The sequence below is a fragment of the Anarrhichthys ocellatus genome, unplaced genomic scaffold (genome assembly GCF_004355925.1).
Source record: "Anarrhichthys ocellatus isolate YVR2014 unplaced genomic scaffold, GSC_Weel_1.0 scaffold67, whole genome shotgun sequence".
NCBI classification, from domain to species: domain Eukaryota; kingdom Metazoa; phylum Chordata; class Actinopteri; order Perciformes; family Anarhichadidae; genus Anarrhichthys; species Anarrhichthys ocellatus.
In genome coordinates this window covers 1,594,780-1,607,066 of record NW_022280097.1, presented here as the reverse complement: position 1 = coordinate 1,607,066, position 12,287 = coordinate 1,594,780, and the positions used below count along the sequence as shown (strand labels likewise).

At 43.8% G+C, this 12,287-nt stretch overlaps 1 protein-coding gene across 2 annotated transcripts in view; it reads left to right on the top strand.

Annotated features, from left to right (window-relative positions):
• farp2 (FERM, RhoGEF and pleckstrin domain protein 2) overlaps nucleotides 1-8,576 on the top strand; it is a 26,711-nt gene extending 18,135 nt beyond the window's left edge. For both annotated transcript variants that reach the window (XM_031872956.1, XM_031872955.1), the window contains exons 15-27: nucleotides 136-225; nucleotides 929-1,062; nucleotides 1,146-1,227; nucleotides 1,337-1,574; nucleotides 3,059-3,189; nucleotides 3,270-3,338; nucleotides 3,423-3,512; nucleotides 4,744-4,826; nucleotides 5,036-5,154; nucleotides 5,369-5,532; nucleotides 7,001-7,108; nucleotides 7,207-7,358; nucleotides 7,464-8,576. In XM_031872956.1, coding sequence (XP_031728816.1) covers nucleotides 136-225; nucleotides 929-1,062; nucleotides 1,146-1,227; nucleotides 1,337-1,574; nucleotides 3,059-3,189; nucleotides 3,270-3,338; nucleotides 3,423-3,512; nucleotides 4,744-4,826; nucleotides 5,036-5,154; nucleotides 5,369-5,532; nucleotides 7,001-7,108; nucleotides 7,207-7,358; nucleotides 7,464-7,557 — 1,554 coding nt within the window. In that variant the 3' untranslated portion in view covers nucleotides 7,558-8,576. The remainder of the gene's footprint in view (nucleotides 1-135; nucleotides 226-928; nucleotides 1,063-1,145; nucleotides 1,228-1,336; nucleotides 1,575-3,058; nucleotides 3,190-3,269; nucleotides 3,339-3,422; nucleotides 3,513-4,743; nucleotides 4,827-5,035; nucleotides 5,155-5,368; nucleotides 5,533-7,000; nucleotides 7,109-7,206; nucleotides 7,359-7,463) is intronic.
• Nucleotides 8,577-12,287: the final 3,711 nt, after the last annotated feature.

The following is a 12,287-nucleotide window of genomic DNA, read 5'->3' as shown; positions in this document are numbered from 1 at the left end:
CCCCCCCCCCCCCTTTTTTTTTTTTTTTTAAGGGTAGAAATGATTTTCTAAACCGTTTGTCAGTATGAAGGCGTTTGTATTTCGTCATCAGGGGAATGTTGTCCATCGCTCAGTTTTGAAACTCTTCTCCCTCAGCGATATCCCACCGACAAGGCCTACTTCATCGCCAAAGAGATTCTGACCACGGAGCGGACGTACCTGAAGGACCTCGAGGTCATCACTGTGGTGAGTGTTTGCTACCGAGGCCAGGTAGAAATAATGTGGTTATTTCAAAACAAATGTAGAAGCCTGGACTGTATTTACTTGTGTTTTTTTTTCATAAATGGTCAAATTAAATAATACAAAAATTAAGTATATAGAACTTTTCAAAAGAAAGTAAATAACAAAAGACTGGTATAACGATTAACAGAGTGAACCAGACCCGTGTGACTTTAATTATATTCATTTCACATTAAACAAATGATCGATGTAAAGTATTCTCGACTGAACAATCTAAAGTTAAGGGGGCAGCCCTACAGCTCTCCTACGTATCTTTAAATGTAAATGTTTTTTCTCATTAAATCTTCATGAACCACGAGCCAGAAAGGACCTAATGACGGTCAGAGACCAGAACACGTGATAAGAATTTGCTCTGTGTGGCCCACAGGCTCTCAAACAGATGGAAGATTTTGTGTAATGAGTCTTTTGAACTGGAGGATAAAAAAAGAAAAACATCTAACAAAACTCTCAATAAATCTGAACATGAAGCCTTACATTGGGACTCTCATCAATTCTTCCTCCGGCAGACTTCGGTTGCTTTGCTTTTTCTGTTAAACGTCTTAAAGAGGAAATGCTTGACTCATAAACCTCATTTTCATACATGATCATGTTTACATACCAGTCTGTGTAGTAGGCATGAATAATCGGTCGTCCCTCTCCTGCTCCTCAGTGGTTCCGCAGCGCTGTGATCAAAGAAAACGCCATGCCCGAAGGCCTGATGACCCTCCTCTTCTCCAACATCGACCCCATCTACGAGTTCCACCGGGGCTTCCTCAAGGAGCTGGACCAGAGGCTGGCTCTCTGGTAGGTGCTGCCTTCAAGTGTGTCTCTGTGTGACAACACGTGTGTCCGATGACATGCTAATAAAGACAAAAAAAATTCCGCAGGGAGGGACGCTCCAACGCTCACGTCAAGGGGGACTACCAGAGGATCGGCGACGTGATGCTGAGGAACATGTGCGCTCTGAAGGTGAGAACGCTTCTCTCTCTCTCACTCTCACTCACACATGCGTTAGAGCGACGAGCAGGAACGTCCCGTGCCTCACGCCGCACGTGTGTTTTATTGTCGCCGCCCGCAGGAGTTCACCGGCTTCCTGCGGAAACACGACGAGGTGTTGACGGAGCTGGAGAAGGCCAGCAAGAGGCTGAAGAAGCTGGAGACGGTCTACAAGGAGTTTGAGCTGCAGAAGGTGTGCTACCTGCCCCTCAACACGTTCCTGCTCAAGCCCATCCAGCGCCTCATGCACTACAAGCTCATCCTGGAGAGACTGTGCAAGCATTATTCTCCCGCCCACCGCGATCATGACGACTGCAAGGGTGAGCGCTCCGCTTTTCTAGGTGTCAGTAATAATCATGACTTTTGAATCACTTTTCTTCAATGAGGCGGTTATTTATAACGTATAACAGTCTCATTTAGTTGGTTGAGATAGTGGTAGTTGATGGAGACAAAACATTTGCATCACAATGTTCACACATGAAAGTCAGCTCCAAGTCCTTTGTATTAAATCATGAGGAAAACATTTGAAAAGATGGCAAATAAAAAGTAAGAATTGGTTTAATCACGCTGGGATCTGACTAGATGATATCTCTTTGTGTCCAGTCGGGTGATCACAGAATAAGTTCTTTGCATGACTTGTCCAACATACATGACAGACATGTATGTTAGACCTCTTTCATGACTTTAAAGGGTGCAAAGAGTGTAAAGAGAGTCTATTAGTTATGCCTCGTTTTTTTTCACTGCATGATACGGCTCTTCTCAACTCGACTCTTTTTTGTCACCAAACTGCCGTGACATCTTCAACGGGACGCTGAAATAGTTTCAGCAGCAACCAAACCGAGGATCTGTACCAGGTCAATTGTACTGCATAGTTTTTTGCGAGCCAGCATTTGAAAAAAAAAAACTGGGTCGAGTGAATTCAAAAAATTGCGGTCGCTGTTGACTATAAAACAGCGGGTTTGTGTGGGCGGTCATCACTATTTTCTCTGACCAATCAGTGGTCGGCAGTGTCTTAACTCTACCTTCTAGGAAATCGGCTCAGCTCGCCTGGAGCCTCGACCGACGTGGAACTACAGCTGGGCAATAATTCAATATGATGATTTATCCCCTTTCAAAGTAAGATATCATGAAATCATATATGGAGGTATCGTGATACACAGTTACGTAGTCGAAACTGATAAACAAGCACATGTTAACTCAAATTTCTCCGAAAATCTGATAATTTTGGACTTAATTTGTACAAATTCAGGCTTAAACATGTGGTTATTTCACATTCTGACTGACTGACCAGAAAACATGCTACATCATGAAATGTATTGCTTTCGAGATATGAGATGACAAATATCGAGAATGAAGATTTTGGCCTTAGGCGGTACCAAGACTAGAGTGGTTCTATTGCTACCAGCCACAGCTTTTGCTCATGGGAATGGGGGAAAACAAGAAGTGTTCACATGTGTTATCATGGTTTTATGAATGAATCGCTCCATCTTTTTCTCATGCATAATGTATGCAGAGTCAAACGGCTCACTTGCATGTGTGATTCATTTCACACAACGGTCCTGACCAAAAGCAGGCGGTCAAATGGTCGCATGGTCACTGAAAGGAGGTGAAACCTCACTCCTTTTCTCCGTTTGCCACGTTTGTATTTGCGCTGCTCGGAAAGAGTGCTCTGCGCTCCTATTGGTCAACGCGCTCAACATTCGTATTCATCCCCCCGTCCATGATCAGACGGATATTATGTAGTCTGGTCTTAATTCAAATTTTTTTTTTTTTAACCGTTACTGTGGGTTTTGTTCCCTTGCAGAGGCTCTGAAGGAAGTGGCCGAGATCGCCACCCAGCTCCAGAGCAGCCTCATCCGGCTGGAGAACTTCCAGAAGCTGACAGAGCTGCAGAGAGACCTGATCGGCATAGAGAACCTGACGGTGCCAGGCAGGGTGAGTGCAGTGACTGCGAGCGGGGGGTAGAGGGTGCTGGGGAAGCCGTCTGATGAACCTTCCTTTTCTTTTTTTCATAGGAGTTCATACGAGAGGGATGTCTGTACAAGCTCACCAAGAAAGGACTGCAGCAAAGGATGTTCTTCCTGGTTAGTGCAAAACTACTCCTTACTTCTACTGTAATTTCCACACATCAATGCTCCTAAAAGATAACTCTAAATGTTTCTTCTCAGTTCTCAGACATGCTCCTCTACACGAGCAAAGGCGTCACGGCGACCAATCAGTTCAAAGTGCACGGCCAGCTTCCCCTTCACGGCATGATCGTGAGTGTTTACGCTCTCGTTGGCCCTCTTCTAACGTTTATCCCACCACAGCTCTAGTAGAGGAATAGTAAACCCCGATGTGTGTATGATGTGATCAGTGTGTCGAGAAGGGAAGGGCCCCTGGGTGTCCTAACTCTGCATGTCTCTGCTTTTACTCCTGGCTGCAGCTCATAGTGCTGGATACACCGGTAAGTCCTCTGAGCTCCGCCGGCCCTACCCTTCTTCTCCCGCTCGTGTAGACGGGTCGCCAAAAGACTGCTCAAGATGCAAAAATCTTGTCTGTGCGTGTAATAGTCTGTGCTTGTATATCGAGCCGTGGACGTCTCAAATGATAAAGTACAAGCAAGGACTTAAGAGATGTTCTTTTTTTTTTGCCACAACTGATGGGTGTGTTTTGGACTTAAAGGTTGGAACTCACGTTATCCAGCCAAGAAGTTCCCGAGAATTTTAGTCTCGAGACTACTTCTCAAGGAACTAAAAGGTTCCCGCAGCCCATTGTTGTCTGCGTTTCCATAGCAGGTCTAAAGACCTGCGGAGATTAGCCTGCATGACATGGGATGAGGGCTGCTGCTGGTGGTGGTCGCAGGTCAGCGTGCACGCCTGTTTCATCTAAAAACTGCGAAGACGTTTACTGCAGCATAGTATGTACTGATGCACCTTGTAATGGATGAAATGAGAGAAATGAAACAAACGCCGTCAAACAGCACAGTGATTCTCACTCGCGCAATCTCTATTATTCTCTCCCTAACTTGACTTTTATGTAATCAAACTGAGAGAAACGCTCTCCCCTCGTCCTGAATCCATTCTAGAGATTCTTCCTTGTTTGATGATTGAATTCTGTACTGTGTGTTTGACCAATCAACGACGGTCAACCCTGTAGACCACACCCGGAAAGTTCCTGTACTTTCAAAAAAGTAAAAAGCTTACCGTAGACCCTGGTCCCTGCTGTCGAAACAGTTCCTCAAAAGGTTCCTAGTACCTGGGGAAAGTTCCTGCGGTCCAAAAGGTGTTTGTATGATCATCACGGTTTACCTCCACACAGACGCATGTTAATGCTCAGGTAGAGGCCCTTTGGGGAGTCTGTTTGTGACTCCAGTCCGACTCCCCGCCTGTGTTTCCCCCCCTTTTTTTATCCCCAAGCTCAAGTCATTCATTGTTGACAGATGTGTTTTTTGGATGGAATGCTTCCTGTGTCAGGCTGACGTTGTCTGGGTTTCTCTTTTGTTCCTAGCTTGAGGAGAGTGAAAACGAGTGGTCGGTCCCTCACTGCTTCACCATCTACTCTGCTCAGAGGACCGTTGTCGTGGCTGCCAGGTGAGAAACGAGAACGTGTTTTTTTTTTTTTTTTTTTTTGTTTGTTTTTTATTGGACCAAAAGTTGCACTGTAGTGTTTCTTTAGATAAATAATATAGAATCTTTTATTATGAATATTATATTTTACGTCATGTTCTCTATGCTGTAAATGCACACAACTTGTCACCACGTGTAATTTCGGTGCACGGTTGTCCTGTCTGTGATTCCAGCTCTAAAGTGGAGATGGGGAAGTGGATCGAGGACCTGAACATGGCCATTGACCTGGCCAAGAAGTCCCAAGAGAAGTCCACCATCTTCCTTGATGCAGGACTCGGCGACCACTCCAACCGTAAGAGCTGCTATTCCCTCAGTGTTACCTGAAGACGTACACTGACTGCCGCACTGATTGAGTGGAGACTTTAAAAAAATATATATTTTTTCTCAAGTGACAAAGAAAATATTTTTTTCCTTGGGATACAGAACGCATTCAAATGTTCAGTTAATCCCTTCCAAACAACTTCCTGTCCCGCCTCCTCCCTGCCTCCTCCTCCCCCCCTCCCCAGGATCGTCCGACGAGGTCTCTTTGGAGCAGGAGTCGGAGGATGACATGAACTCGTCACACACGTCGCTGGACAAGCAGACGCACCACCGCGCCAACACCACCATGCACGTGTGCTGGCACCGCAACACCAGCGTGTCTATGTCTGATCACAGCCAGGCTGTGGAGGTACTCCTCCTCCGCCCACGTTTAACGCACACACACCCATGCGCACCCATTCACACATCAGCGGAAAAACACAGACGACGAGTAGTTCGACTCGCGTGCACCTGACATTCATCACCACTGCAGCGGCAGATTTGAGCGGCTGCCGTCGTCTCTGCGTGTCACCTCCTCTTTCTAACATTTTCATTTTCCCTCTTTTTTTCCCCCCTCCTGGTGTCTGTTGATATCCTGCAACTCATCTGTTTGACTGTCCCGGAAGGCTCTTTGTGATCGAGAGGGTATTAATAATGTGCACGCAATAAATGATTTCTCTTCCACCTTCTTCCTCCACAGACCTCGAGGACTTTTCTTCCCCCTTTCTTCCTCTCTAAGCTAACACGCTAACCCTGTTCTCTGCACCCTTTTCGCCCCTTTTCTTTTGTCTCCTCGCCCTCTCAGTCTACGGCTCTCCGACTATCTCACCAGAGCTTCCTCCTCGCTACCTCCTCGGTCAGGGCCAACGACCAAACACCATCACACACGTTTGCTGGTACCGCAACCAGAACCTCTCTCTCACTGATTACCTGCGCATGAACCAGGTACCGGGGCCACGCGCTTTCTCCCTGGATTCTCAGTAGAAATCAGAGTCCCCTGAAAACGGCTAATTATGTTTTTTTATAATTGCATGTTGAAATCCAATGAGAATCAAACATTTTGACTGATTTTTTTTAAATTTTTTTTTTTATTAAGGTTTCACACTGGTTTGTTTATTGATGCATCACATTTTGTTGTCTATTGCTACAAGATCACACAGCATAAAACCAGATTGCAGCACTCATCATCCATCTCAAACTGTACCTACACAACAAAACAAGTTAAATACAAATAGAAATACAAAAACACACAACGCAGCCACAGCTCTCCGGTTTAAGACACACAAAAAAAAGCAACTACAAACCGTTACAAAAGGAGGAAAATGTTATAGAATAGAGACTACTAATGTAACCCAGAATAGAGTATGTCTGGCTCTTCACAATTGAAGGAAGTCTTGCTCACAGAATGCTCACAGCCATAGAAAGTAAAGAAAGTCTTTTTTTTTTTTTTTTTTTAACCTGGTAGTTTTTAGCAACATCTCGGCTTTCCAAGATCCCAGCAATTACTTTGGTTAATCCAATTTTACTATAACTAACCAATGGCCAGAGCTGAGGGGAGGATAAAATGTAATTGTCCTTTAATCGCATGGAAATAAGGAAATAAACGTGAATGCCCGACAGCGACTCATCTCCACATTATTACATAAACAAAGCCTCTATTGGCAAAAAGATGTGAGCATTTTAAAGTTAGAGCACACCTCCACACTTTTACAGCCCTGGTAAATAAGCAAAAGTTTTCTATGTAATCGGTGTCACAACTAAGCGCTCCCACACAGCCACAAATAACAAAACATCAGTTACAATCACCCATCCAACCTTTTTTATTATTTTCTGCCTAGAACCAGCTGTCGGGTTACCTCCTGAGGAAGTTCAAGAACAGCAACGGCTGGCAGAAACTGTGGGTGGTCTTCACCAACTTCTGCTTGTTCTTCTACAAGACTCACCAGGTCAGCACTGGTGACCTGACAGATGAATTCATTTGCTGCTAGAGTGGTGAGGCATTCGGTCTGTATTCAGAAAGCTTTTCCCCGTCTCTCGATTGCAGGACGACTTCCCGCTGGCCAGCCTGCCGCTGCTCGGCTACACGGTCAGCACCCCCGAAGAGTCGGACGGCATCCACAAGGAGTACGTCTTCAAGCTGCAGTTCAAGTCCCACGTTTACTTTTTCCGGGCGGAGAGCGAGTACACCTTCGAAAGGTAAGCGACTTGTTGCGGCGCACACCACGAGGGGTCGGCCCTCACAACCGCAGAAACTTGTTTTAAAACAAAATAAAAAACAAACCTGTGTGCTTGTCTCCGCAGATGGATTGAGGTGATCAAGAGCGCGGCCAGCACCACGGGCCGGATGAGCCTGCTCATACCCAAAGGAGGTTCCGTGGAGATGAACGGAAACTGAATCAGACGCTGCCCGCACCTGGAGGCTGGGCCTCCCCGGGGCATCAGAGAGACCATCAAGTCTTTTTTTTTGTCGTTTTCACGCGGAGCAAAGATTTGGACAATAGCAGACTGAAAGATGCAGCCAGTTAAAATAGTATTTAACATTTCTCAGCCTAAGGATTTAATTCTAACGGTTTGTAAAATGCTTACGTTCCTGTCAGTATACAGGACATAATGAAAGGGAGACATTTTGATTCGTGTTTTCTTTGCATGTGTAGCGCTCAGTTGGGCCGTTCACATAGATGGACTGATTGGAAACACTGTTATATGGGACCAACTCCAACACAAAGGGGGATTTTACTCTTTAGCACGTGATGACTGAAGCTTTGTTGGGACACAGATGATACACAGTATGTGGGGAAAAAATGAAGGTGCACGATAGAATGTGCTCTCTGCATTGAAGGTGTGTGTGCGCGAGAGAGACGGAGGTGAGCAGGAAGTTCACGGGATGTTGAAGCAAGTTTTAAGTCGTCTGGAGATGCATGGGAGGTTTAGAGAAAATCTGACACGCACACGATTTTGGTTGCAAACGTTTGGCAGCATTTGTGAGATTTTTTTTTAATCTTTTTCAAGAATAAAGCTGTATGAAGTATTAGTATGAGCAGCGTTCCTGATAATGGGAGGTTTCACGTGTTTCAAAGGGAGCTGCTTTAACCTGTAGTTGGGCAGCGTTGCGGCCAGTTCGGTGCTACATTTCTCTCTTTAATATCAAATGTAATCAAATGTATCCTGCTTTTGTTCTTTGGCATAGGGATAACGTGAGGAAATATTGTGCAGTGGTGACTCTAGTGTGCAAAAGTCACAGGTTTTCTTCTCTAAAGGCGAACCAGAAGAACACATTTTGAAGTAATTGTACTCTGTAATGATGTCGGGGCTCATGGGAGACACCAACGACGCTTATTGTCAGTTATTTGGTGCGCTACATGCGCATGTGATATTAACCGTTATGTTTTTTTGTATGAAGACTGGAATCTTTAACCCCCCCCCCCCCCCCCCCCGCGTCTGTGTGTGTGTGTGTGTGTGTGTGTGTGTGTGTGTGTGTGTGTGTGTGTGTGTGTGTGTGTGTGTGTGTGTGTGTGTGTGTGTTCGGAGAAGCCACTGGAGCTGCTCACGTAAGGTGATGATAGAGGTCCTCTCCAAACCGTGTGAGAGAGAGAGACTGACTGTTGCAACAGGTTAACAAACGGTATATGTTACTCCTATTTATTGTTTAGCGTCGTCATCAGGGCCGTTGCTCCCGCATTTCCCCCCCCCCCCCTCCCCCACATGTAGTCTTCATTTTATTCCATTGAAAAGATCCTAACGAATAAAAAGATCGTTGCAATCACACTCTCTGTGGCTTTGTGCTGATATTTATCAGGGAACATGTGGCCGGTAGATACATACCAAATGTCCAGTGGTGGACTTTTCTATTTGCTGTACGTTTCTTTACATGTCAACGGTATAAGAGGCTGCAGTTGCTACATTATGTTGAGATCATTTTTAACATTACTTGCAAAGCAACTCTAGTACAGGTTAGTGCTATTCAAAGTGAACTACAGATGACTCACGAGCTGATAATATGAATGTAAACAGTGAAACTATTTTGGGTCTAATGCACATGGACATCTCAAATGTATTAATAAAATAAAAGATGAGGACAAATAAAATCAACATTGAAGGCATGAATTAAATACATGATTAAATGAAATATTGTCCATAAAGCCGGGATATAGATTAAGATATAACTTTAAGCTGCTCTCAGTTCCTCAAGCAAACATAAAAACTAATAACTGCCTCACCCAAAGTTTTTTTTTTTTTTTTTTTTTTTTTTTTTTTTTTTTTTTTTTTTTTTCTTTCTTTTTTTTCTGCACTCTGTAACAACTGAAGGACTAGTGCCAGAGGACCTGAGGGGCGTCCTGGTTCACACATTGGAAGGATGTCAGACGAGTCGGCTAATGCATCGACCACGCCTTTTAAAGACTAGAACAATCATTTTAAAATCAATGTGGGAACTGACAAGCGAGTATTCACATCCTCTACTTAAAAATAAAAGTGCTAATACCACATGGTAAAAATGCTTCATTACAAGTCCTGCATTGAAAATGTTTTTTAACTGAAAGTATGTCATTATACTCAGCAAAATAAAGTAATAGGAGTATTAAAAATAAAAGTACTTGATAAAGAAAAATATCCCTGTGATGCTTGTACAATTACAGTTGTGTGAAAAAGTGTTTGCCCCCTTCCTGATTTCTTATTTTTTTGCATGTTTGTCACACTTAAATGTTTCAGATCATCAAACAAATTTAAATATTAGACAAAGATAACACAAGTAAACACAAAATGCAGTTTTTAAATGAAGGTTTTTATTATTAAGGGGGAAAAAAATCCAAACCTACATGGCCCTGTGTGAAAAAGTGATTGCCCCCCCTGTTAAAACATAAATTAACTGGTTTATCACATCTTTGGAAAGCTGAGTTCAATTTCTCTAGCCACACCCAGGCCTGATTACTGCCACACCTGTTCTCAATCAAGAAATCACTTTAATAGGACCTGCCTGACAAAGTGAGGTAGACCAAAAGATCCTCAAAAGCTAGACATCATGCTGCAATCCAAAGAAATTCAGGAACAAATGAGAAACAAAGTAATTGAGATCTATCAGTCTGGAAAAGGTTACAAAGCCATTTCTAAAGCTTTGGGACTCCAGCGAACCACAGTGAGAGCCATTATCCACAAATGGCGAAAACATGGAACAGTGGTGAACCTTCCCAGGAGTGGCCGGCCGACCAAAATTACCCCAAGAGCGCAGCGACGACTCATCCAAGAGGTCACAAAAGACCCCAGAACAACATCCAAAGAACTGTAGGCCTCACTTGCCTCAATTAAGGTCAGTGTTCATGACTCCACCATAAGAAAGAGACTGGGCAAAAATGGCCTGCATGGCAGAGTTCCAAGACGAAAACCACTGCTGAGCAAAAAGAACATAAAGGCTCGTCTCAGTTTTGCCAGAAAACATCTTGATGATCCCCAAGACTTTTGGGAAAATACTCTGTGGACTGACGAGACAAAAGTTGAACTTTTTGGAAGGTGTATGTCCCATTACATCTGGCGTAAAAATAACACGGCATTTCAGAAAAGGAACATCATACCAACAGTAAAATATGGTGGTGGTAGTGTGATGGTCTGGGGCTGTTTTGCTGCTTCAGGACCTGGAAGACTTGCTGTGGTAAATGGAACCATGAATTCTGCTGTCTACCAAAAAATCCTGAAGGAGAATGTCCGGCCATCTGTTCGTGACCTCAAGCTGAAGCGCACTTGGGTTCTGCAGCAGGACAATGATCCAAAACACACCAGCAATTCCACCTCTGAATGGCTTAAGAAAAACAAAATGAAGACTTTGGAGTGGCCTAGTCAAAGTCCCGACCTGAATCCAGTTGAGATGCTGTGGCATGACCTTAAAAAGGCGGTTCATGCTCGAAAACCCTCCAATGTGGCTGAATTACAACAATTCTGCAAAGATGAGTGGGCCAAAATTCCTCTACAGCGCTGTAAAAGACTCATTGCCAGTTATTGCAAACACTTGATTGCAGTTGTTGCTGCTAAGGGTGGCCCAACCAGTTATTAGGTTTAGGGGGCAATCACTTTTTCACACAGGGCCATGTAGGTTTGGATTTTTTTCCCCCTTAATAATAAAAACCTTCATTTAAAAACTGCATTTTGTGTTTACTTGTGTTATCTTTGTCTAATATTTAAATTAGTTTGATGATCTGAAACATTTAAGTGTGACAAACATGCAAAAAAATAAGAAATCAGGAAGGGGGCAAACACTTTTCACACAACTGTATATATTGTATCATGAACTTGTTATTACTCATGCATTAATATAAAAGAAGGGTTTTACGTCATATAGGGCTGCATAATGACTATTTTCGTTGTGTATTTATCTGCCGATTACTTTCTCCCTTAATCGATCGATTGTTTAATTGCAAAGATTCTGACAATGTCTATCATTGCTAGCACAAAGTGATGCTTGCACAATGTTTGTTTTGTCCAACCAAATAATTATTCAAAGGGATGAGCAGCAAATCCTCCCGTCTGAGAGGCAGGAACCATATCCTTTGGCATTTTTGCTTTATAAAGAAAAAAAGAAGGAACAATAGATGTATCAATGCCAATCAACTACTGGCATCTAGCAGTTTTGTTGCACTGTCGCTCACCTTGGAAATGTGTTGGAATAAGGAGAAATACTTGCAACACATGCTGCAATGATATGCACACATAGCAATGAGCATTAAAACGTGTGCTGATACGTACTCCGAGGACTGAACATGCGTTTTCACGCTTGGCTTTTTGCATTAAGTATTTTGCAAACCGAGCTGTCGGTGACAGTTGAAGGAGTTCGCCTCCTTGCCTCTGGTTTTAACAAGGATCTGCAAATCTGTTGAGCAGTCATAAACAAAGCAGGGCATTCCTTGGGCAGGCCCAAACGGAGGGAACGGAGGGTGGGGTGGCTTCCCCCGGGCCAGATGACAAGGTCGCTCCTCTGCCAAGGAAATCTAGTTAAATGATCAACTGTTAGGGAGTGGAGGAGATGTGTAGCTGCTTGCTGTCAGTGTTTGTGCTTTCAAAACCACATGTATGCACACTACCACCACAGTCAACATGGCAGCCAAAAAAGATTACTTATTTTAAATACTTAAATATGTTGTA